Source organism: Mustela putorius, unplaced genomic scaffold, assembly GCF_011764305.1.
Source record: "Mustela putorius furo isolate JIRA1106 unplaced genomic scaffold, ASM1176430v1.1 tig00003853_pilon_pilon_pilon, whole genome shotgun sequence".
NCBI classification, from domain to species: Eukaryota; Metazoa; Chordata; class Mammalia; order Carnivora; family Mustelidae; genus Mustela; species Mustela putorius.
Window position 1 is genome coordinate 82,127,377 of NW_025422005.1, and position 21,930 is coordinate 82,149,306.

General features: G+C 37.3%; 1 protein-coding gene across 1 annotated transcript in view; it reads right to left on the reverse strand.

Moving 5' to 3' along the window:
- Positions 1-368: 368 nt before the first annotated feature.
- DPYD (dihydropyrimidine dehydrogenase) overlaps positions 369-21,930 on the reverse strand; it is an 836,293-nt gene continuing 814,731 nt past the window's right edge. The window contains exons 22-23 of the mRNA XM_045064888.1: positions 4,350-4,490; positions 369-1,844 (exon numbers count right to left, since the gene is read on the reverse strand). Of these exons, the coding sequence (XP_044920823.1) occupies positions 1,671-1,844; positions 4,350-4,490 (315 nt within the window). The 3' untranslated portion in view covers positions 369-1,670. The remainder of the gene's footprint in view (positions 1,845-4,349; positions 4,491-21,930) is intronic.

A 21,930-nucleotide genomic window follows, 5' to 3' on the forward strand; every position in this document is an offset into this window, starting at 1 on the left:
ATTTTACAACTATCTAAGGAATACCTATTAAGTGACATTGATTTTTCTTATAGTGAAGATGGCACTTTAATGGTAGGTTGCCATTTTCTCATTTATCTCTGCCCATGAACCCTTGCAAGAAATCTGGCCTGTGCCCAGTGAAAGACGCATTTTGGCAGAATGGAATTAAATTCAGTAGGACAACCTGGGTAAGAGGGACTAGAAGTGAAACATTAAAATAACTGTACTGTCATTACCCTCATTAGATCTGAACTAGCATCATATATACATTTGGATGGAATGCACTATAGGATTAATCAAAACTTCACCCCGAAATCTAAATCGTTGACATAATGTTGTACTTGCAAGAAAGGCAGCCAAAAACCATGTTGTTTAAAATGCTTTATGAAATTTTATTTGATATCATTCAATCATGAAGATTTTCTGGTAAATGTGCATTTCTAAAAGTGCATAAACAAACATTTTATTTGTCTAGATCTTGCATTTTTCATAGAAATATACCACAGGTTGTTACTTAAAGATTTGCTACTTATGGATTCATATTAAAATATGCCACAAAGAGATAAATGAATTTATGTGATGCTATGTGCTGATTATGAAAAGAGAGAAATATAAAAGTATTATTTGGCAGTAACAGAAAATATATATTTCTTATTATTTGATTACTTTTAAAATTAAACAAAGAAACACTAAAATAAAGAGTAGTCAAGTTAGTTTTGCACACTTAATATATATTACCAATACTATATTTTTCATTCTTGAATAATGAAGCACGTGACCCACTGCCATATAATTTGGTCTTTGTTCAAACATTAATTGCTATAATCACGAAAGCTACTATTAGAAGCAGACAGAGCAGATCTGTGCACAGCAAAAGAGTGGCTTTAACCAGGGCTCCATCCTAATATCTTATTTTGTTAGGAACATAGTTTAAATATTTAAAGAAGAATGTCATGTTGATTCATTGGTAGAGTTTGACTACTCATCTCAGGCATGAGTGGGGACCAGCCGAGTGATACGAATGATTACCAAATACTTCCACTTGAGTATCTAGCCTCCCACAAAGAAGCTATTTTGACAAAGGGGCCTTAAAAAAGTTTTGCAAACCCTCTTTGGCTTTCTTTTCCTGTCACAGTAAATAAGTATTTGACTTTCTTCATTTGTGCTTTATGGAGCTAATTACATTTGCTTAGAAACAGTGTTAAAATTAAATGTAATTTTTAATTATAAAATGTTTCCTAGGAAACATTTTCTTGTAAGTTAAATGGTACTTTGTTCTAAAATACTTAATTTCACTTACAATTAGAAATCAAAGACAGAGCATGGCATAGGGCAATTTGGAAACTATTGCATTAATTGCCACAAAAATGTTAATATTTTTCAGAATGGACAGCTAATGGTGAATATCCAATTAATGGCTACACAGTTATTTAACAACTATCCTCACAAAATAATCATTCCATTTTATGACCATTAATTGAATGGTCACTGGCAGGAGACTTTTTTTTTTTAATTTGGAAATTTATTTAGAAATTTATAGTTTTCATTTAGAAATTTAAAAATTATCTATTTGTTTCAATTTAGCAAAAGCTGAACATAATGGTCACAATTAAAAAGATCGGCACAGGTAGGTGGCCTCAAAGTTCATAGCAACAGTTTCACAAATCACCTTAACACACCAGATTATTCACAGCCAAGGGCAAGCCTCTCTTTGGTTCATAAGGTGTTGTCCTGGAAACCATTTTGATGCAGTCGATAATAGGGCAGACGCTGAGACACAGAGTACAGCCGGTGCAGGAGTCAGTAATGGTGGGCAGGTGGGTGTCGGGATCAAACCGGATAGCCTGCAAACAAAGGGTATTGCTGTCACTGACCAGAAAGGTCAAGGACGCCACCATTTTAGTGGGAACGTTTTCCTCCACTGCAATAGAGAGACACTCCGAGAGGACAGAGGATGCCCAGCCCTGGGGGTCAGCTAGAGCAACAGTTGAGCTGCCAGAGGTGCCAGAGGGGAGGGAAAAAAAAAAAAAAGAAAGAAAGAAAGAAAGGAAAAGAAAACAAACCAGAGAGAAAAAACCATGAGAGACTATGGACTATGAAAAACAATCTGAGGGTTTTGAAGGGGCGTGGGGAGGGAGGTCAGGGGAGCCAGGTGGTGGGTATTATGGAGGGAAACTATTGCATGGAGCACTGGGTGTGGTGCATAAACAATGAATTCTGTTACACTGAAAAGAAATTAAAAAAAAAAAAAAAGAAATACATTGTTTAAAATTCCTTAAAGGTATTTTTCTTGTGTGGTCCGAAGAAAAGATTGCAGAACAGTAACTCTCTCGTTTGCTTTGTTCTGAGCAGAGCAAAGCGCAGGTCCTTCCCCTCCTATCAGGATGGGGTGTCTGCTGCCTGAGGATGCTGGGGTGCTTTCTCTTCAAATGTGCCTCATTCTCAAGGATGAGAACGTGTCACAGTCAGCTGAGGCAATGAATGTATTTGCTTGGATTTCAAATTAGAAGAAAACAGGAGTTAAAAAAAAAAAAAAAGTTGGCTTTAGTGCCAGTTTTGAGGTGTGAGGATTTTCAGTGAAATAAATCCTTGATTCTGACTTTTATCCTCTGTCATATAAAATATGTCATAATCCAATTGAAAATAATTTTTTGGTTAAAAAAGTTGCCCTCTCTCAATTGAAGCTACTTGTAACTATAATTCTTTCCTCTTTTATGCACATAAAAATGAAGATGGTTTTATTAGATTATATTATGTCAGACTGCTTAATATACAAAAAGTCTGATCTTCAAGGAAACAACCATATTCTAACTGAACAAGAACTGTAGATATGACAAACCATAAGAAACTTCATCCACATAAATTGTTGCCATTTTTTAAAAATAAAACAACATCTTGGATGGCTGTTTGAATGAGTAAAAACTATTTCTCTTCCTTATGTACCCTTTTATAAATAGAAATCCAAGAAGCAACTGAAAATAAAATAATGCCTATATCTTAAAAATTTTATGCTTTATAAACTTGCAGACATATAAAATTTTATATTCAGTTGAAGAATTTGGTTTTCTATTTTTTATCTTTTTTTGAGACAGAAGAGTCAAAGGAGGACTTTTTAAATCTTTTAAAATGTATAATTATTGTTATTTTCCTCATTAATATGGGTTTTTATTTGGTTGGTTTGTTTGTTTTGTTTTTCACTGACATTGTACTAAGGCTAGAATTCTAAGGTAGGATTCATAACTTTTAAGATTTGAGCTATTAGAGTCCCGCCGCTATGATTTTAGTGACAGGACTTCTTAACTCATCACAAATTGGTTAATTAGAGGAAAGACGAAAGTGAGTGTGATGGGATTAGCATTTCCAAAATAACTGTTAGAGACACCTTTCAGCTACAAAAAAAAAAAAAAAAAAAAAAAGTGACACACTAGGTAAAAAAAAATCTGGTATGGAACTAATGTCAAAGAGGAAGAGATTTTTTTTTTTTTAAGTTAAAATATGTCTGTTATATTTCTATTAGGTGGTCAGAAGAATACGCAAAATCCCACCACGAGCAACATGGGACCTTCCTTCAGGCTGCATAAGCTAAAGGAACTTCAATTTTTAAAAACGGGCCATTTTATCTACCTTGAAAATTTCATTAATCGTCTCAAAAGGTGTTGCTTTATTCTACTTCTTCATAGCTTGTAAAGTTTAATGAGAATAACATGAGTCTGTAGTTTTGAGACTGAAGACAGCTGAATCCCTGCATCTTCTGTGTGGTCCCCTGGCAGCCTCTCTGCAGAAGTGTGAGGCCCTGGGAAGAACCCACAGCTCACTTCATGTGATAAAGAATACAACGTGCTGGCTTCTCCAGTCACAAAGGAATTCTGGGTCCCAACACTTTCCCTGGTAGGAAGGTGCTTTTTTCTTTCTTACTGTAGTAGAAGCCCAGTCAATAACTGAATGGAAGAGAATTCTCTTGCTGTAGAAAGACTCAAGTCCTTTCAGGGTCATAGCAAGACGTGGTAGTTCTCCTCCCTCCTCTCTGTATTAAAGCCTAATGCTTCCTAACATCCATAATTGGGTGGATTTCTCTTTCTGGTTGGATTTCTCCCTCCAGTGTTCTGGGTGATACAGTGATATTAAAATAACACCATTCACTGGATAGTGGCACAGTTAGGACAAGTTATGGCTCTCCTTCGAAAAAAAATTCCCATGCTTAGAGAATGAGAGAACAGATAAGCCCCTGCTGAGGGGCAATACTGGGCACGTCCGGTCGCCATCGTGCCCTCAGCAACACAAGATTCTTTCTGCTACGAAAGCCAGAAGAAACATGCCTCACAGCATCCCACTTACCGCAGAATCCTTACCTGGTAGCCAGAGTCGTTACAGGTCATGTAGCATTTGCCACAGTTGATACACATTTCTTCATCGATCATGGCCACGACTTGCTCTAGGTTGCTCAGTTCACCGAAGGCTCCAAGGTACTGCAGCGCTTTTCCAATGACATCCTACAAGGTAGGCACTGAATGACTGACAGGGTTTGTTGTAAAACATTGTCATGGTAATAATTAGGATCAGTCTAGATTTCTCTGTTTTGTTTTTTTTTTTTTTAAATATAATGTTGCATTATGTAACTCAGGAAGTTTCCAGGAGTATAGTTCTCATAGATCTACTTTTCATAATTGTAGCTTGAAATTTTGTCTTCTGAAAGATGGGCAAATTGTGTGTGTGTGCGCGCACGTGTGTGTGTCTATTTCCAGCTTAGAAACGCAAGACCTAATTGACTGTATTCCATAGGTTCTCCACTAGATGATCTAAAGCTGTTTCTGTGGATGAAGAAATGAAACCTTTTCAGTGATCGTGGCTTCCTTTTTTTTTTCCCCCCAATTTTGAACTTTGAAGGATGCAAAAGTAATAAAAACTGACAAAGGGTGATACACTTAAACTAGAAAACTTTAGATTGCCAGGAATGAGGGGAATAAAAACACAAATGATATGCATTTTATCACTGCATTTGGATTCTAGATTTTCATTTCAAAAAAGTGCTTTGATAGCATGCCCACCTGTCATGTGTTGAAGAGTATTTTTCATTACTTAAAAATTCTAATTTATGTTAATTAATTAGGTTCACCTAATATCTAGAAGAAGATGCTCTGTTTCTTTTAAAGAACTAGGATTTTCTTCATTCACCCCTGAAGAGTTTTCATGCACTTACACATTGCTTTGTTCTTCATATTAATTGGAAGTGTGTTTAATATGTGAAGCACAGAAGATGTTTCATCAACAATAAGAAATACTTTGTTGCATAAAACAAAAACAGAAGGATGTAACAATGTTTGTCAAATTAGTATGCTGTTAAGATTGTCTGCTTTTGTTTTTAACTTTTAACAAGAGAATTTTTTGTTTGAATTCAAGGTCTGCATTCAAGGAGGTTTGACTCTTGCTTAACGCTATCTTCCTGTATTTTCTTCAGCATTTTATTTTCTTCTCTTCTTTTTATGACCTTCATTACCCCCTTTTTATTTTTTTCTCTATTTAAACTCTAAATGACAGTATGCTGAGACTTGGAGCTTTCAGACTGAAACAAAGTTTATGTTTATTTGTGCATCTCTCAAGGAGTAAGAAGATAGAAACTTTACAAGACTGTCTTCACAATTTTCTTTTCCATGTGTTGGTGATAGAGATTCAACCATACTATAGTCTGTAGGTGGGCACTTGATATCCAAATTAATATCTCTGTTCCAAATCACTCTCATGATCTCAAGATCTACATTTGTCAGCTGCATGAAGAACACTGTCACTAGACATTGGTACCTTGAATTCTCCACTCACTAAACTTATCATCAACATCACAAAACTGGGTCTTCTTTCTGATTTCCTTCTTCTTGTGAACAAGAGTAGGGATTTTCCAATCACTGAAGCTTGACATTTCTGAGCTTGAGTCTACTCCAACTTCTCCCTCCTCCAGCATTTCACCTGTCTATGGTCAAGTCCTGTGAGTTCTGGATCTGCAATATCTTTTGAATCCTCTGTGTCTACTACATGTCTACTACAGTCTGTAACCATGACTAATTAGCTTCCCATTACTTCTAATGCAGTTAAGAGCCCACATGATAAGTCTCATTCTCATATTCTTTCTTTCCCCACTCCAACCTAAGTAATGTTGTCATCCTAATCTAGGCTGTATAGGACAGACTAAATTTCTTGCTACCTTACTCAAAAATCTGTTAAATTACATATTATCTCACATTTAAGGCTCTCTAACAATATATTTTTTTGGTCACTTCCAAATACCATGTGCTTCGGTTAGACTGAACACATGCTCCACAATGAACTACACCTGTCAGCTGAGTCCTCGGATGCCTAAATTTATGTTGAATGCTCTGTCCAGAATACCCTTCCTTCTTATGTCCACTTATGTCCTTCCCATCCTTCAAAGACATCTCACATGCCACTGCTTCATGAAGATGGCCTCAATTCTTCTACCACCTTTCCTAACCAGATTGAAGATGTGATCTCTTTGTCTCTTTATCTTCTTCATTTCTTCAATTTCCCCCCACCTGTTTTTCTCCCCTCCCCATTTTCTCTTCTATTCCCCCAGTGACCTATATAGTATTTTATCTATTATGCGGGAGCAATGATAACAAACAGCTTTAGAGTTCTTACTATGTATTAGACCAATGCCATGATTTTAAAGTGTTGTCTTACTTAAACCTCAACACATGAGGAGGTGAATGAGATTTAAGGTACAAAATTAAGTAAATGATGAAGCAGGGATTCAGTCAGTGCCACCTGATTTCAAATTCTATGGTCATAAGCACTGCTGTGCTGACTCATCTGTTATTTCTCTACTTCAAGTTGTAGATATTTTCTATCTTTAGCTTCCTATATGCAGTTTCCTAGCAGGCTTTATTTATCTTTGTGTCTCCTGTGGCATATCTTGCTCCTGCAGATCACTGAAACATAATGGGTGCTCAAATATTTGTTAAAGTAAACATACATTCATTTATTCATGTACTAAATAGTGTAATATTAGGCACAGAGTTGTATGGGCTAATAGCTACTTGTTGATTTACTGAACAGTTTTATTAATATGAGAATTATAAAAATATTCGAGCCCTTCTTTAAATACAAAATAATCACAGTCAAAGTATCTAGACATGCTTAATATCTCTAATAATATTTTAAGATAAGTCCATGAGGTAGCTATAAAGCTATTTATATGTGATAAAAAATAATTTTTTCAATCCAGGAAATCAATCAGTTAAAGCAGTTGTTTTGTTGAATCAGATCATGGCTTGACTGAAATCACCAGAAAATATTCAGATAATGATTAAACAAGAAACTCCCTAGACAGTCATCAAGGCTTATTCAAAAGACACAATGTATATTTCAAGACATTTTATTGTAAGAGGCAAGTTCACATTCTGTGTATATTAAATATGCCTTCTGCTCTGTATTAGAGATTTTCTGTTGTTATTTATTAAAATATTATTGTTTAATGTAGAAACTAAATAAAACAAGGTGCTCTTAGCCTCTAAAACTTATTAGGACATGGTGTTAAAAAGTTATCGTAGTTCTTAAGATAGTATAGTTTTTTAATCTGGAAAAGGTTAAAAGAATGGTAACCATTTTAAATTATTTTAGGAAAGAGTATCAGAGAAAATGAATTACTATTTTCTGTGCCTAAAAACGTGGACATTTGTTTAAAACCCAAAGCTTCCACTTAGTACTATAGGCTTATGAATACCCCTGAGAAGTCATCTGGAATTTGGAGTTCACTGAAAGACACATATAATCAGTAAAGGACAGATGGCTGGTCTAGTCCTTCTTGGACACATATTTGTGGATATTAGGGAGCCTACATTCTTCCAAGGAGGGTGTGGATATACACCCTGATTATAGCCATCCTTGATTACTGGAAATGTTCATTTGTGCATGTGTATGGAGAAAGTGATGCTAAAGTCTTTAAAGAGACACATCTGATTTAAATATAAATGTTCCTCAAAATTATCATCGCAAAGGACCACAGAATCCAAGAGTTACATATTCGTCAGTTAATTATATCTTTGGGATGATCAAAAATACTTTTTAAAAACTGGATCAGTCAATATTTCTGTTTAATATGAAGTTTAGGACCAAAGAGTGAGGAACTTGGGGGCCCCCAGCCCCATCCCTGTTGTATTATAATTTATTATGCTTAGTATGAATTTATTAGTTTTGGCCTTTTTTTTTTTTAATTGGTGATTGAAGTATTTTCAACTTGTGACTATTGTCTGGCACGTTAACTGTTCTTCCTAGCTTGAAGTCTTCTACACATCTGATCAGTGTACTTTCTCTAAACCGGTCAATAAAAGTGCTAGTCAAAGGCCAGGACCAAGGACAGTGTGCTGTGGGCAATCCCTGTGACTTGTGGGTGAAAGGGATCCAATATTTAAATTATTTGGACATAGCTATTTATCTATTTATCTATTATTTATCCTTATTTGTACCATTACCAATTTGTCACACATTTTATCTTTTGCTCCAAGTTCACTACTTTCCTAATAAACCTATCAAAATAGGAAATGAGATCATTTGCTTAGTTCTCACTAAATTATGCTGATTCTTTTTTTTTTTTTTAAGATTTTATTTATTTGACAGAGATAACAAATGGGCAGAGAGGCAGGCAGAGAGAGAGAGAGAGAGAGAGGAGGAAGCAGGCTCCCTGCCGAGCGGAGAGCCCGATGCGGGCCTCGATCCCAGGGTTCTGGGATCATGACCTGAGCTGAAGGCAGAGGCTTTAACCCACTGAGCCACCCAATTTATGCTGATTCTTAATAACATCTTTCTTCATTAATGCTCTCAAGTCAAAGGTCTTGGGAATTTCACTGGGGTCAGACCTCAGGCTTGCAGCTCTCTTCTACCAAAAAGGTCCTTTTCTAAAGAACCCGAGGCAACATTTATTTTTCAGCAGTGTGATACAGCAATATCATACAAAGATACTTTCAAAAATACAGAATATAATTTATTTTTGATATCCTCTGTGCTAGGAGGCAGGGAGGGGGTCTGTACAGTGAGAAAAGGAAATCTGGAGTTTACATTTAGTAGAACTATGATAACTGAGGACTCAGCATGAATATGCTGAAAGGGAGGGCAGAGACAAAGCACCAGCCTGGAAATAAAGTAGTAGATTGGCAGGGAAGGTGAGAGAAACAAGTAAACCAAAAGATGGGAAGGAAGCAAGAGAAAATCTGGGAACTGAAGTGAGGGAGAGAAGAATGGGAGGGACTCACAAGTGGGAGAGACAGATGAGGTCTGGGTATGACTATGGTTGGCTCAGCACAGTTTTGTGCTCTGATTATTACATTCTCTTAAAGTAGGTAGCTCAGACTTTAAAGGGGCAAGTTCTTGCCAGGCTCTACGGATATAAGAGGAAGCATTTTTTTTTTTTAAGATTTTATTTATTTATTTGACAGACAGATCACAAGTAGGCAGAGAGGCAGGCAGAGAGAGAGAAGAGGAAGCAGGCTCCCCGCTGAGCAGAGAGCCCGATGCGGGGCTCGATCCCAGGACCCCGAGATCATGACCTGAGCTGAAGGCAGAGGCCTTAACCCACTGAGCCACCCAGGTGCCCCGGCAATATGGATTTAAATTCAGTGAAGCTGATGTGATATGTTTCTACTATATCCTTACCTATCTTGGGCTTCAACTCTCAAATATGTTTTCCCTACCCTTTTCAGTTATAAGAGCATTCTCTATGGATGCTAGAAAGATAATAGATATTGAACAGTTCTCACGAATTATAAGTTAACAATATACCATCTGCCCTAAGTAGTCGGTGTATTTCCTTTTCCTTTTTTCTTCTTTTTTTGTTAACTTTTAACAGACAAAATACATTTTCATTTTCCCTAATATTTTTTTCCAAATTCAGATAATTTGAGGCTTTGGAACTTCTCAAACATTCTTAATCCCTGATACCGCTCTTTTCTGATCATCATTGGTAATGTTGTCTTTATTTTCTAATATGACCATTGACTGCTGACCCTTTTCTTACTCCTTGGGAAACGGAGTGATTAGGTTATCAAATTTCTATTTGACAGCTTCTCATTCTTCTTTTCTAAAAGACCTTTTATTTATTTTCGAGAGAGAGAACACAGAGAGAGAGAGTGAGAGGTAGAAGCAGATTCTCCACTGAGCAGAGAGCATGATGTGGGACTTGATCCTAGACCCTGAGATCATGACCTGACCAAAGGCAGACACTCAACTGATTGAGCCTTCCAGGCACCCTGCTTCTCTTTCTTCGTGATCTGTCTTCAGGTCAGAGTCACTGACTATGGGATTGTTTTCTATTGTTTTGTCTGAACTTCCTGAAATGAGATTTACTAAAGGTAGAGGATACTTGTACATCCAAGCTCAGAGTTCCTTTCTGTGACCTCGTGAACTCACAGATGATATGGAATGTTACTTTCCTTTAAGATGCTTTAAGCTGCCACTTTTCCCAAACAGATTTTTATAAGGAGCCAGAAACAAGCCAATGCAGCCAGACCCCTCGTTGCTTCACTCTCTTCTGTGAGACTAAGTTTACAACAAGGCAATTCAATAATTTTTCAGATGTTTTGCCTTTAGTGGAGTGGGATTTTCATCTGCAGTCTGTAAAGGCTTACATCACTCCTCTATCTTGCCTGTCCCTATTAACCATCTGGTTATGAGGTCTGTGACATAGTCCCAGGGTAACATTTCTGTATTTCATTCATTTCACTCTGCTGCAGCTGCTTCCTCCATGCTTCACCTTCAGGTGTGTGATTTCCGTGCATGTGTACATCTTTTTGACATATACTGCTCCTCCCCGAGCCCTTCCATTAGACCTGTTTATTCCAAAGAAGATACACCTTTCCATGGCCGTATTCCAGGCAGGAATCACATCACAACACATCCCCGTAAGATGTAAGAGATGATATTTACCAAATTCTGTTCATTTCTTTTAAAGTTCAGTTTAATATTTTTTTCATCACTGTTTGTTGGTATAGAAGACAACTGAGAATGTTAATGTAGCCCCAGCCCATTTCTCTGGTATCTTCTGAAAATTGCTGGGATAGTCCTCCACTATTTTTCTTTCTGTGCCATCTCTTTTATGCTCTGTAGTATCTAATATGGTCTTACAGTTTTATCTGAGTACTTTTCTCCTTTCTCTCACAATTCAATTGAAATAATAAACCACTCGATCAGGCTGACTGGTCTCCTGCCAACACTGTCTTGCCAGTCTTATGAGATGCAGTCCATCTCTTACTCGAAGCAGCAGGAAGAAGAGATGAAAACATCACTAGTGCCCCTAAACCATTCATTTTCCTACCCAGAAATTCAAAGACGTTAGAGATACATTCCTGGCTTCATAAAGAGAATGAGAATTCATTCTCATATATATCAACAGAAGTGGGAAGCATTCGGGGGACTTTATAAGTCTTGGCAGACTCTCAAATCTCTGTTATATGCTGCCTGGGAATAAAGCACGTTTCTCATTTAGCCGGGCCAAATGTGCACACTGTCACTTCAGTTCTCAGTGAGGAGACAAAACTGTCTCCTATTCAGTTTCTTTTCTCTAGCACAAGTGAACCTGTGGAATGTCAGGGGCGTCTTCAGAAAGTCCTGGTTCATCTTGCAGAAGGAGACCTCTACACCTACTGTAGGAGGACAGCCCTCTTTTTCTTCCTTTATCTCAATCTTCTACCACTATTTCTGATTACTGTTTTCTTCCTCAGAATCCTTTCATTTCTGTTTCTTTCATAAAATTGGCAGCTACATAAAAGGGATATATGTATATACACACACACACATACACACACACACACACACATATACACACACATACATGCATACATATATATGTACACTATGAAATGGAAGTCAAGATGTGGGCTTGCTGAAAAGGAAATCAGCTGGGTGCCAAGTTGACCTGAGGGCCTCAGACCATCCCTGATACAGGACTGAGGGCCTTGAGGCTATTTTTAGCTTCCAAGGGGGCAGGGATAGCATGCAGGACCCTGTAGTCCTAGTTTAACACTGGGAATAACCACTCGATGCTCTAGCTCACATGGCCAACACCTTAATCAGTACTTCCCTTTGCCCTTTTATATCATTAAGACTGATGAAGAAAACTGGATTATCTTCCTCATTATTGCCTCTCAGTTGGGTCCTTTCTATAAGTTCCTACTGAGAAAAGATGGGTTTACCAGTCAGACCCTACTACCTGGTTGATATCCATGGATGGTGTATTAGATTTAAGGTCTCATGGCTGCATTTCTTTCCCAGCATGTATAAAAACTATGCTTTTCAAACATACTGATTTGCTTGAAATACTGTCTTCCTTCTTTTTCATTTTCTTTTGTGAGATATGCAGAAGATAGTGCAGGGCCCAGGTTCTAGAGCCGGACTTTGGAATCAAATCTTAGTTTTGATGTCTTCTTAGCTGTGTGACTTTGGGCAAGTTATTTAACCTGCTTATCAATTCCTTAATCAGTAAAATAGGAAAAATAAGGTACCTGATAGGGTTACTGTGAGAATTAAATGAGTCAATTCACAAGCATGTAGAACCGTGCCTGAAACCTCATAAGTACTCAATAAATATTAGCTTTTATTATTAATTCTCTGCTTAATTAACACTAATTTATTAAACTCCATGTTAAATATCACCATCTCTGTGAAGCTTTCCACAATTACCCAAGGCAGAACTAATCCCTTTCACTCCTCTGTGTTCCCAGAGCATTTTGTACATATTTGATTGAACTGTAAATAATTTTTAACATGTGTCTTTCTCCCTTGCTAGACTATGAGCTCCATAAGGATAGATGTCTTTCTTTTTAAAATTCATGTTGTATTCCTAGTTTCTAGCACAGTTCCTGGATTGCAGTGAGTGCATAGTAAATACATTTTAGTGCTGTATCTCCACCGAGATCGAGAAAATTCCTGTGCCTTTGACGGTTTAGATCTTTGGATCTAAACCCGGTCCTTAGCACGCTCTGGTCACATAGCAAATACTCAATAAATACTTACTGATGGACTGATATTGAAACTGCCTACCTTCGAGGCAACAGACCATTAAATCTTATCTGAGGCATTTGAAGGAAAAAAGAACAAAAGATGAGATCTATTGAGCATAGCTTGCTTAGAAATAATATTGTCACACTCCTAACCAGGGAAGATGGGGTAGATTAGAAACTTGAATGCATGACTGAAAAACTTGTTCAGACAAGAAGGGCTTAGTTAACTTTGTGGGGCACTGGGGCTCTTTCCGTAGCAGATGGGGAATAATATACTACGCTAGCTGAGAGGATAAACAAAGCAGTGGCATGGAGTTTAAACTATCGAACAAAGGAATCTATAAAGAGGCCAGCAGACAGGGGGGAAGAAACAAGCTCAAATAAACAGATGGGTGGACAGAGAAAATATTAAGCATGAAAACAGACAATCCAGGCCCTCCATGAAAAAGGGAAGAAGGAAAAATCGTATGCCGAGAACAGAAGAAACACCATAGGGAAAACATAAAAGCAATGAAAGCAACAGAGGGCAGCACATGGCGTGCCTGGGTATGTGTGGTATGTGTGGTGGGGGAAAACAAAAAGCATGAGAAGCAATGTCTGATTCACACTCACAGAGATGGCCCTTAAAGGGCATGCAGCTATTCATTTCAGTGAGGCCTGAACAACCACACAGCCACGCCATCCAGACGGGGTCTGAAATAATGGGCCAAGGGATGGGGGACTTGTATGAAAATAACAAAACCCATGGCCCCTCACCCTGGAACAGAACTATGCTGTGTACAATACTTTCACACACATCATTTCACTCGAAACAATGGCGTCGAGGCCTTCTGACATTATCTTGTATTTATTCTCCCTTCTCCCAATCTCTTGCCTGGGTTGTTACCACAGCCTTCTAACCAGTCTCTCTGCTTCTGTCCTTGCCTGTGTAGGATCTTATATCAACATTACAGCCAGTAGGATCCTCTGAAAAATTACATCAGATCATGTCTTTCTTCCTTCAATGGTTTCCTGCCAAAAACTTTCCTATTACAGGTTTTCTGCACTTTCTGTTGCTTCTGAATGGGATGCAGTCCCCCAAAGTATCTATCCATATCATTCATTCCCTCTATTCTTTAAAGTGTTTACTCAAATGCCATTTAATCAGGCAGGCCTCTCCTGACCAACCTCCCTAGCAATTCCTATTCTCCTAATCCTGCTATATTTTCTTCCCAGCACTGAGACCATCTGACATGGTATGCATTCACTTGTTTACTTGTTTGTCTCTTTCTCCTTACTAACATGTAAGAGTCAATAGAGCAGGGTTTTTGTTTTGTTCACTACTGAATTCCTACTGACTACATCAGTGTTGGAACATGGTGGGTGTACACTCATGATTGCTGGATGAATGACAAAGTGAACGTAGGGTGAATATGACAATGTTTGCCCACTAGAGGTTGGAATCTCAGTGGTTACATGTGAAAGAGAAAAGGAAACAATACAAGGTGTCGTTGCCAAGATGAGCAGCTTTCAGACCTGTGGACACTTCTACATTAAGACTTCCTTCCTCCACATTATCATTTCCTTCTGGTTATTCTCCTATTTTTCCTCCCTTGGTTCTTCTCACTGCTTCCCCAGAACTTCCTTCTCCCATGTAGGGTATTAGGCTAAGTAAAAATTATAAATAGATGTGAAGCTTCTATCTTAGGTCTAGCATGTAGTAGGTAGTCAAAGTGTCCTTTATATCCTCCAGCATGGGTCCCTAATTTGGTTGAGTTCTTTAATTTCAACATGCTCAAATTTACATTTTCATCCTACATCAAAAAAGGGCATTCAATCTAAAAACACAAAGAGCAAATCCTGGCTCATTATCTTTTCTTTATTTCACTTAGTGGGACCATAGAAAACCTAATTGTTTTTGGTCTCCTTATTCTTAACTCCTTACTGGTCCTTGTCCCTCAATGTCTAATGAGAATCACCAAGTTCTAAAAGGAGAATTAACATGACTCCATCAATTTCATCCCTTCCTCTGTCTCCATAACCATGGCCACCCACCAAATCCAGGACCATATTTTGGATCTCCTGAAACATTCCAGATCATAGGGCTCCCTTAATTCCAGTTCCTCAGAGAAGACCTTCTTTGCTTTTTTGGTTTAAATTAAGGTCTTCCTATGAAAGAGACTGCATACATCCTGTATTTTTCCATATAGTTTGTATCACAAATATGATTTTATATTATTAGTGTAATACTTTGCTTAATATGTTTCTTTCTCGAGTCTGTTTCTACTTCATGAGGACAGAGGCTGTGTCTCCTTTATTTATTATACTATAGATGCCCAATTCTTACCACATTGCTTGTCTCATGGTACGTATGCAAGAAAGATTTCCTGGAAAATATATGGGCTTCTTCAAAACTTCCAACTTGATTGGCCTCCAGAGCTTTATGTACTCTTACTTTCATTCTTGAGTTAATTTTATTGAAGAAAATGGGAATGGAGAGTCACCTTAACCTATTATCTCCTTCAACCTGTCCATTCTTGACATAATAACTAATAGTAGGTAATATTTATTTAGGATATATTTGATGCTGGCTAAAAGCATTTCATACTTGCCTAATTTATAACCCCATGAGGAAGACTTTTATTTTCCCTGTCTCACAGGTAAGTTAACTGAGGAAAGTTCATGCAGCTACAAAATGGTAGTGCCATAATTTGAACCTAGGCAGTGGGACAGAGCAGTTCCATGCTTAATGCAGGAAACTCATCCTCCATATAGGTAATCTGTTAAAATCTTATGAACTTCACTATGTATTTCAGTGAAAGAAAATAGATGAAGGCTTCTTATGGTTGCTTTCTTTAAACATGGCTACTTACTAAAATGATACTAGTAAGCCCAAATTCAGTTTCATTAAATGCATATGGCATGGCACGCAGTAGGTAGAAAATCATAAGAGATGTCCTTTCCCTAATGCCAGATTACTTAATGTATTATCTGAACTCCATCCTCAACCTACTTGCCACAGATATAGGTTCCATAATCACACTCTTTCTGATAGCTTTAGCTATTTTCTCAGAGGAGACAAGCTCATGCAAGCCTTGATTATCCTAACATATAAACAAACCAACCCTTCGCTCTACCTGATTTTTATCTTCCTGTCACTTTCCTTCTGATCAAGTTCAAGTCTAGAAAAGAGTATTCCATTAACCTTGTTCTTATTTTCTCAACCTGCATTAATTCTTCAATTTACCATTCCATTGAAGCTGCTCAGGCCAAGACAAGCTAAAATATGAAGGGTGTGAATGTTAGCTGAGGAGTTTACCTTAAGATGTGGGAATCTTAAGGAAGGGGTTAAAAAAATCAGATTTGCATTTTTGAAAGAATTTTCCATAATTGTTGGAGAATGTATTAGGCAACAATGACAAAAGAAGGTGGGAGTGGTAGAATATTTCAAAATTCCGTGAAAGAATATATAAAGAACTGTATTAAGGTCTCCTTGGAAGGAGAGGACAGAGGAGGAGGGAGACATGAGAGATAAAAATGACAGACATTGGTGAATGTACCCTGATCCCATTCACGAGTGGGATGAGCAATAGAATAGAATCTAGGCTGAATTTCAGGTTTCTGGCTTAGGAAAGAGAGTGGTCCTCAATGTTCACTAAGACGCACAACTCAGGGTGGAGAGCAGTTTGGTTGGAATGATAATCAATTTAGTTTTAAGTATGATGGCCCTTGTGCTCCTTTTTTAGACTGGAGGTATCCAGAAGATAGTGGCCTGCAAACATCTGAAGCATAGAAAAGAGAATGTGATAGAGAATAGTTGAGATGACATGTAAGAAAAGTCTAGATTAATTGTAAAAGGAGATGATATAGAAATTAGGAAACAGAGAGATGAATATCGACATCATTATCGTTTAGCCAGTTATGAGAGTTAAAAAACTTGAATGTAAAGCAAGTCATGCAATTTAAGATACATTTTGTCACTGAGTCACAATTTGAAAGATGAGGGGCCACATGGAAGTGCAGATATTGAGATCTTGGGATGATTGTCTATTTGGGGGGGAAGTCTATAACCATACTTGATACTTTAAAGCAACAAAAAGTTTAGATTAGTCAAATGTAAATACTAAAATTCTAAAAGAATGAGATGGGGTGAATATTTATGATCTTACACTGGAATAAAGCTAAACTAAGTATATAAAGAGAGAAATCACAAGATACACTTTTGCCTGATATAACTACATAAAGTTAAAGCTGCTCTACATATGTATAAAAACACTACAATACAAATTATGAGACAAATGGCAATATATAAAAAGTTTATAAAAAATATGAGCAAAGATAAAGATTCCAACAGAAAACTGGTCTAAAGAATGAGTAGTAAATTCACAAAAGAAGAAATGGTCCAAAAATTTATAAAAACATGCCAATCTCACTACTATTTAAACATTCAAAATTAAAGAAAAGAAATGAAACACTTTTTTGACTATTACATTGGTTAAAATTAAACATAAATTCATTTTTGATGGGTGCCTAAGAAATGGGCCTTCCTGTATTTTTTTTTTTTAAGATTTTATTTATTTATTTGACAGACAGAGATCACAAGTAGGCAGAGACTTCCTGTATTTTTTGGTGGCATGTAAATTTTCACACTCTTCCTGCAGAGAAATTTGGCAATATGTATTAAAAGACCTAAAATTTCACCTCTGATTTCTCTTGAGAAAACAATAAGACCTCTATGCAAAGATTTTGATACAATGATAATTATAATAGCCTTATTTGTATACAATTCTGGAAACAACGTAAAGGTTTAGCAATGGGTTACTTATTTCTTTCTCCATGTTTTTATTTAAATTTCAATTAGTTAACACACAGTATAATGTTAGTTTTAGCTGTAGAATATAGTGATTTAACACGTGCATACAAACCCCAGTACTTCTCATCACAATAACTGCCCTCCTCAATCCTCATCACCGACTTAACCCATACTCCCCGCCCACCTCCCCTCATCAGTTTGTTCTCTATAGTTAAGAAACTGTTTCTTGGTTTTCCTCTCTCTGTTTCCCTCTCACATTCATTTGTTTTGTTTCTTAAATTCCACATATGAGTAAAATCATATGGTATTTGCCTTTCTCTGACTGACTTATGTTGCTTAGCATAATATTCTCTAGGTCCATCCATACCATTGAAAATGGCAAAATTTCCTCCTTTTGTGATGGCTGAGTAATATTTCGTTATATATATATATATATATGCCACTTCTTCTTTATACATTCATCAGTCAGTGGACATTGGGCTATTTCCATAATTTGGCTATTGTTAATGCTGCTATAAATATTGTGGTGTATGTGCCCCTCTGAATCTGTATTTTTGTTTATTTTGCTTTACAGTGAAATGTTCTGAGTATATCTGTTAAGTCCATCTGACCCAATGTGTTATTCAAAGCCACTGTTTCCTTGTTGATTTTCTGCTTAGATAATCTTTCCATTGCTATAAGTGGAGTGTTTAAGTCCCCTACTATTGCTGTATTATTACCAATGAGTTTCTTTATGTTTGTTATTCATTGCTTTATATACTTGGGTGCTCCTATGTTGGGAGCATACATACTTAAAAGACCTTCTTGGATATGCCCTTTTTAAAATGATATACTGCTCTTCTTCATCTCTTGTTAACAGTCTTTGGTTTAAAATCTAGTTTGATATAAGTATGGCTACTCTGGCTTTCTTTTGACATTCATTTGCATAGTAAATATTTCTCCACCTCTCACTTTCAATCTGTAGGTGTTTTTAGGTTTAAAATGAATCTCTTATAGGCAGCATATAGATGGGTCTTATTTTTGTGTTTTTTTTTTTAAATCTATTCTGACACCCTATGTCTTTTGATTAGAGTATTTAGTCCATTTACATCCAGAGTAATTAATTACAGATATGCATTTAGTGCTATTTTATTGTTTGTTTTGTCACTGGTTCTGGAGATTTTGTTTGTTCCTTTCTTGTCTTTGTCACTTTTGGTCTCTCCTTTGCACTCCAAGAATTCCCTTTAATATTTCTTGCAGGGGTGGCTTAGTTGTCATGAACTTCTTTAGGTTTTTGTTTGTCTGGGAAACTTTATCTCTCCTTCTTTTCTAAATAATAGCCTTACTAGATAGAGTATGCATAGCTGCAGATTTCTCCCATTCAGCACATTGAATATGTCATGGCACTTTCTTCTGGTCTGTCAAGTTACTTTGGAGAGATCTGCTGCTAACTTTGTCTTCCCTTGTAAGTTAGGAACTTCTTTTCTTCTGTCTTCCTTCTTTCAAGATTTTTTTTTTTATTGCTATATTTTCAAATTGAATTACAATATGTCTTGGCGTTGGTCTGCTTTTGTTGATCTTGATGGGTGCTCTCTGTGCCTCCTAGATCGAGACATCTGTTTCTTCCCCCTGGTGAGCAAACTTTTCAGCCATCATTTTTTCAAATAAATTTTCTAACCCCTTTTCTCTCTCTCCTTTTTCTGGGACTCCTATTATACAAATCTTATTACAGTCCATGGAGTCACTGAGTTCCCCAAGTTTATTCTCATTTTCCATAATTATTCTTTCTCTCCTCTGTTCAGCTTCATTAGTTTATCTTCTATATCACCTATTCATTTCCCTCTTTCTTCCATCTTTGTGTTCATTGAATTCAGTCTGTTTTAAATCTCAGTTATTGCATTTTTCATTTCTGATTTTTTTTTTTAACTCTTTTACCTCTGCAGTAAGGGTGTCCCTGAAGTCTTTCATTCTTTTCTCAAGCCCAGCAAGTATCTTTGTGATTTTTTGCTTTAAATCTCCACCAGGCATATTATATCTGTTTCAACTAGGTCTCTGGCCATTACCTTCTCTAGGTGTTTCATTTGGGATGAATTCCTCCATCTTGGCATTTTGTCTAAGTTTCTGTCCTTTTCTCTGTGTTGGAAAAGCCCATTATGTTTCCTGCTCCTGAGAGTAATGGCTTTATGAAGAAGAGGTCATATGGTGTCCAGGGCCTGGTGCTCCAGGAAGTGTCTCTGGTGTTGTGCTGTGTGCACTCTGCTGCTGTGTTTTGGGTGCTCTATTCTTTAGGCCAGTCTTCTGCAGAGCCTTCCCTTGCTGCAGTGGGCAGTGTTTGGTCCTTGGCCAGAGTTGGGGAGTTATAACTAGGTGTGCTCTGTTCTGCTTGTTTTTTGTTTTTTTTTTAAAAAGATTTTATTTATTTATTTGACAGACATCACAAGTAGGCAGAAAGGCAGGCAGAGAGAGAGGGAGGAAAGCAGGCTACCTGCTGAGCTGAGAGCCCGATGCAGGGCTCAATCCCAGGACCCTGAGATCATGACCTGAGCCGAAGGCAGAGGCTTTAATCCACTGAGCCATCCAGGTGTCCCTATTCTACTTGTTAAATGAGATCTGATACTACTTCCATTAGAAGTGAAGCCCAGCAGAATTCTCTGTTTGGGTATGGATAGGAATTTCTGCTTGTCTTCTGGGGAAGGGGCCTGCCATGCTGAGACTGAGGCAAACTTGACCAACATGGGCAGTACTGCCAGAGCACAGGGGTATGGGACCTGGTACAAGCAGGGTAGGCAGCCAGCATTGGACCTGTGCTGTTTACTGCAGGTCGTTCTGTGTTCATGCTAAGGGGGTGTGGAAGACCATGGCACCAGCTAGCTCCTTTGTCCTCAGAGAGGGGTCTCTGTGCTTGCTCTCAGGGAAGCACTCTGAGGAAAGCAAATAGTCTCCCCCACTGTGTGTCCCAGGCATTTTTCAGATCACTGTTTCCACACTGTCTGCCTCTGTGTTGTTTGCCTGCCTTCTCTCTGGGAGCAGCACAGTGCCCTCCAGGCTCTAATAAGTTACTTTTAAAAAGTTAATAATAAATTCATATTATAAAATCCTATGAAACCATTATTTTGATATAAAAGTGATATATAAATTATTGTGAAGTTTTTATGTAGCAAATGTAAGAATATTCTAGGTTTATTTTAATATATGATATTTAGATATAAAAATGACTAGAATTTTATAAATCTAAGTTTTTATAGTGGTTGCATAAGATCATGGGTAATTTTTACACTAATCTTTGCACTTTTAACATTAGGAAAAAAACAAATGAAACTATGGAATGTTGGAGAGAAGTATTTAACTTTGCCCAGTAGTCTCATTTTACAGGTTTCTTACTTGATATTTGCCCCAAATCAAGTGATTAGTAGTACAACTGAGACAAAACCCATGTGTTAAAATTCCCTTATTAAATGTTCTTGTATTCCATGTTGATGTCTTCATCTTCCATGGCCTATCTCTAGATGTATTTCATACACTTTCTAGAATGGATCCAAATTTTTATAGCTCCTATTGTGAGTCAATCTTTTGAATCTCTTAAGTCAGCAATTCCCAATTTCATTTCCATCCCTCATTCTACCACTGATGACTATGTGACTAATTAAATTATTTAATCTTCACTTTTACTTAGTTTTCTCATCTGGAAAATGAATATAAAGATAGTACCTATCCCAGGTATTGTGAAGATCACATGAGATAAAACATGGATAGCACTTGGAACAGCAGAGGCACATTAGATGTACTCGTTGCCATGTATTTCCATGCTTCCAGGAGATGAACTTTCTTTCCTACTCTTTCTTTCTTTCCTACTCTGGTAAGAATGTGAATAAATGTGGGTCTATTAGAGAATAACTGATCTAATTAAAAATGCAATCATATGGGGCACCTGGGTGGCTTAGTGGGTTAAAGTCTCTGCCTTTGGCTCAGGTCATGATCTCAGGGTCCTGGGTTCAAGCCCTGCATGGGGCTCTCTGCTCAGCAGGGAGCCTGCTTCTCCCTCTCTCTCTTCCTGCCTCTCTGCCTACTTGTGATCTCTGTCTGTCAAATAAATAAATAAAATCTTTTAACAAATGCAATCATACATGCACACACACACATCATGGATCTAGAAATCAGGAG